The sequence below is a fragment of the Lolium rigidum genome, chromosome 5 (genome assembly GCF_022539505.1).
Source record: "Lolium rigidum isolate FL_2022 chromosome 5, APGP_CSIRO_Lrig_0.1, whole genome shotgun sequence".
Lineage (NCBI taxonomy): Eukaryota > Viridiplantae > Streptophyta > Magnoliopsida > Poales > Poaceae > Lolium > Lolium rigidum.
Window position 1 is genome coordinate 266,385,631 of NC_061512.1, and position 4,337 is coordinate 266,389,967.

Consider the following 4,337-nt stretch of genomic DNA (forward strand, 5'->3'; position numbering starts at 1 on the left):
GCTACTCTATCAGTACGCATACCTGCCGAGAATAAGTTGTCCCGCGCGCGTGCGACGGCGCGTGGACGCGTGTTCTTGACACCGACATGATCTGTGATGTCGGTGTCAGCGTTATGCATGTTTTACGCTTGCTGTGAACCGACGTGTGTGCATTCGTATGTAGTATATGTCCTTCATCGTAATAAAACATATTCGTGTTGTATATTATTTTGGTATGCAAGGTGTGAGGAAAACAAAACTGGTTCATTTTTCCGTCGCTTCGAGCTTGGACAATATGCACACATCTTTCCTTCCAGGACACAATGTTTTGTTTGAAGACATAGAAGTGAAGCCATGAGCTTTTTACTGGCCCGACTATAATATTGTTGAACGTTTTTGCTAGTTTTAGGTTGATCAAGAATGAATTTAGAGCTCAACCGAATTCTAAGCTGTTGTTTGTTCATGCTGATTTGTGTAAATGCACAAGTGCGCAAATAATTTGCATGTGAAACAGGTGATGTCATGGAGAATTAGTCGTGTCCATTGTTAAAGCCAGGAGAGTCGTCCCATATTGACAACCTGAGGCGAGGATGGCTTCAAGACCGTGGTGGCGTACATTGGTGGACGACATGTGAGGTGGAGCAGTTCGGATTGTTCGGGGTGGTGACGGTATGGGTCGGGAGAAATCCATGTCGGCTTGTCCGACAGCGACGCGGCGACGCCTGTGGGTGCCGCCATTCCTTCCTGAAAGGTGTCGCGTGTACCTCTGCCCCATCACCCCCGTGTACCAGGGGAAACCCTAGGACTTGTCAGGGCAGCAGCGGCGTCGTCGCCATTTTCATTGTTGAAGGTGTTGCTTGGTATGCGGTGATTCGGATTGCGAGGAGCGTGGTGGTACTTTTCCGGAGGGCGCAACGGTTGCGAGTTGTCTTCGTGTTCGTCGTTCAGCCGTAGTCGGCATTTGTTTCTCTTATCTTTCTTTGTATTTTTTGTTTGGGCTTGGTTGTGTTGCGGTCCCACCAAACTTGTTGTATCTTGGTTGCTATATTAATATAGCGGGGCGAAAGCTATTTCGAGGATATTGAGAACCTGAGGCCTACATACCTCACTCAAATAATTTGCATGTGATAAAGTAAAAAAAAGCAAGTGATGGCATGCAAGCAGAACAAACTTCTTTTTGTTTCAACAGTGAAAATTGTAAGAAAAAAAAAGAAGAGAAGAACAACTTATGCTCAAATTAATTCCTTCCAACTGCAGATTCTGTAAGTTAGAGTAACCTTCTTATACTGTAATTCTCAATTCAAGTGTGCATAGAGAGTCCAACCATGTACGGTACGGTGGTGTTGAAAAGACGGCAGGACCAGATATGCTAAGGTTGTATCCAAAGAGGATGTCGCCGGCGACATATGAAGGTTAGCACCTCGAACATGGATATAGTTTCGTACACAAAGACTCATATTTTTTAATCATGCAGAATCAGATATAAATAAGCACCACTTCAACTAAATAAAGAAGTGGTAACAAAATAAAATAAGAGCAACAGTGTTCACATTAATTTTAGGGTCCTAAAAGATAAATAAGCATAGTCATCGGAAAGATAACTTTATGACATAATAAAGGAATGAGTAAATTTCATTTTTTACCCTGTAGTTGTGCATTTGTGACACATATTACCCCATTTAGTTACCAAAATATCCCATTTAGAAGACTTTAAACACGGTTTAGACCCAATTTATCATTTACTTGTTATTGTTAGATAAAATAAGTATGATACGTCGATGTGGAGCGATAAAATATGTAAATATAGAATGGCCTTATGGACGATTTATGCCCAAACTTGTTTAATCCATATGTTCCCTTCATCACTAACATTTTGATATTTTTCGACCCTGATCGCCACCTAACACCTTACCCAATGGACACAAACCAAAAAAAAAAAGATAGAAAGCCTTTAAAATGGATAATCTACACAAATTTTCACTTGGCGGGGTATTTAGTGTCATAAATGCAAAACTACAGAGTAAAAAGTGGAATTCACACTAAAGGAATAATGTTGCTTACAAAATAATCTAACAATCTGTTTTTTCTATGTCTGGGTAGAACCAAAAACTATCTAACCTTTCAAACCACTCTAGCTAAAGAGGAATATTTATGAGTTTGACAAAAATATAATATTGCTTAAGAACCTTTCCATGTAAGAAATGTACCAAAGTACGTGAATAATTAATGATACCATATATAGAACCAAGGGTTTGTGTCTTTTATGTGGAGGTGGCTAATCCCACACAAAAAAAAGGAAGATCATGCTTAATGACAATTATGGAACTTCTAAATTCTAATCAAGAAAGACAAACATTATATTTACCACCTGGATTGGAAACAGATCCCAGTCATCATCATATTGCCTAGAAATTGCATAGTATAATTAGAGGAAATTATGGCCCAATTGGAAAACTGATTGGAATGTTTTTGGTGGTCATTGTCGTCTTTGCTGCAGATAGTTTTGACAATTATTGTGAGAGTTCTATGTAGTGATTTATACCAGGATCTGAATGATGTAAAATCTATGGGCGCAAACTTGTGTTCCGAGAAAGTCATTGTGGCAGACAAATATTGCACCAAAACGGGTGGAGACAAGATTATTGCAATTCACAGTATTGCCAAATTTGGCCTTAATCCCATATTTGCTAGGTAAATTTGATGATTCCATAATTTTAGGAGACTCATCACGCAGGAACATTTGGAATTAGCGACGGCGGCGCCACACGATCATAGGCAGTCATCTAGGGTAGCGACGGACATATTTTCTACCAAAAAATAATAAAATAAAATCAGAAAGGGTCCACCATGAAATTATCCTAGCAACTGTACTTTCTGGGTGAGTCATCTTGCTAATGTGGCCACGTTCGCCGAGCATAACTTTTTAAATTTTAATATGTCACAAAAATCAAGCTAGACATAATACATTGTAATATGTTGTTTTCCACCTTCTCTCGCATCGACTAAATTGCCTACAACATGACGTTATACCGACGGCTAAAGATCAGGACCGTTGGCGCCGTCAAGAGTTGTCCATGGCAGTTTGAAGCTATACCGATAACCACTGTCGGCACACATAGACCGTCGCCTTACGTGGAATTACTGTGCATATGCATGCCCCGATGATCGTTCATGTCTTAATTTGCCTTCAAAATCAGAAACATATTTTGCACGCAAGCTGTACCCAACTTTTATGAACTCATTGTTCGAGTCACCTCCTTCGAGAGAAGCCGAAGACGTACGTGGCATGCACACCCAGCTTTGTTTATTGGCAGGATAACCACTCCCTGATAATGAGAGGCCCATACGTGCAGGCACACGTACCCTCCCTACTCCAGCCAGCTACTGTCAGTGTGCATCTCGAACTCGAGTACACGTAGCCTTTTTGTGCAAGGGAGCCCGGCCATCGCTATAAATAATCAGTTCAGCTGCGATTTCTCTGCATCGCAACTCGCAACAGTTCAAGATATCACCAGCAGATCGATCATTATCATAGTGTAAGCCAATCCACGACAATGGAGTACCAGGGGCAGCACGGGCACGAGACCAACAAGGTGGAGGAGTACGGACAGCCGGTGGCCGGGCACGGTGGCGTCACCGGCGGACCCACGGGAACACACGGCGCCGCCGCTGCTGCGGGTACCGGCGGCGGGCAGCAGCTCCAGCCGATGAAGGACGACCACAAGACCGACGGCGTGCTGCGCCGCTCCGGCAGCTCCAGCTCCAGCTCGGTACGTACGCGCGCCTCTCCTTCTCACAGTCTTACTCTACCGTAACTAGTCATGGTTGACGACTAATTATGTTGTGATGATGTGTGTCTGCACAGTCTGAGGACGACGGCGAGGGCGGGAGGAGGAAGAAGGGGATGAAGGAGAAGATCAAGGAGAAGCTCCCCGGAGGAGGCCACAAGGACGCCGCCGCCGAGCAGCATCAGACGGCGGCGACCACCGGCGCACACGGCACCGGTGCGGAGGCCACCGGTGAGAAGAAGGGCGTCATGGAGAAGATCAAGGAGAAGCTTCCCGGCGGGCAGCACTGATCGAGCTGCTATCTCTGTTCCAGCCTTGTTTGCACTGCATCATGCTCGCGAGCATGCATGCTGCATGGACCGAGTGATGGGCTGTAGAATAAATTGTCTCGCGACGAGACGACGTGTGGACGGCGTGTTCGTGACACCGACATGATCGGTGATGTTGGTGTGAGCGTTATGCATGTGTTATTGCTTTGTGTGAACCGATGTGTATGTATGTATATATATGTCCTCCATCGTAATAAAATATATATTCGTGTTGTATATTATTTTGGTATGCAGGCTCATG

General features: G+C 44.0%; 1 protein-coding gene across 1 annotated transcript; it reads left to right on the forward strand.

The window, feature by feature from the left end:
• The first annotated feature begins 3,533 nt into the window (after positions 1–3,533).
• On the forward strand, positions 3,534–4,057 carry LOC124655350 (dehydrin DHN1-like). Its single transcript, XM_047194258.1, has 2 exons — positions 3,534–3,749; positions 3,845–4,057. The coding sequence occupies exons 1-2, from the start codon at positions 3,534–3,536 to the stop codon at positions 4,055–4,057; spliced, it is 429 nt and encodes a 142-aa protein (XP_047050214.1).
• Positions 4,058–4,337: the final 280 nt, after the last annotated feature.

Coding starts and splice junctions, on each gene's coding strand:
- LOC124655350 (XM_047194258.1), top strand. CDS start 3,534: ATGGAGTACCAGGGGCAGCACGGGCACGAGACCAACAAGGTGGAGGAG. Junction 3,750..3,844: donor GCAGCTCCAGCTCCAGCTCG/GTACGTACGCGC, acceptor GTGTCTGCACAG/TCTGAGGACGACGGCGAGGG.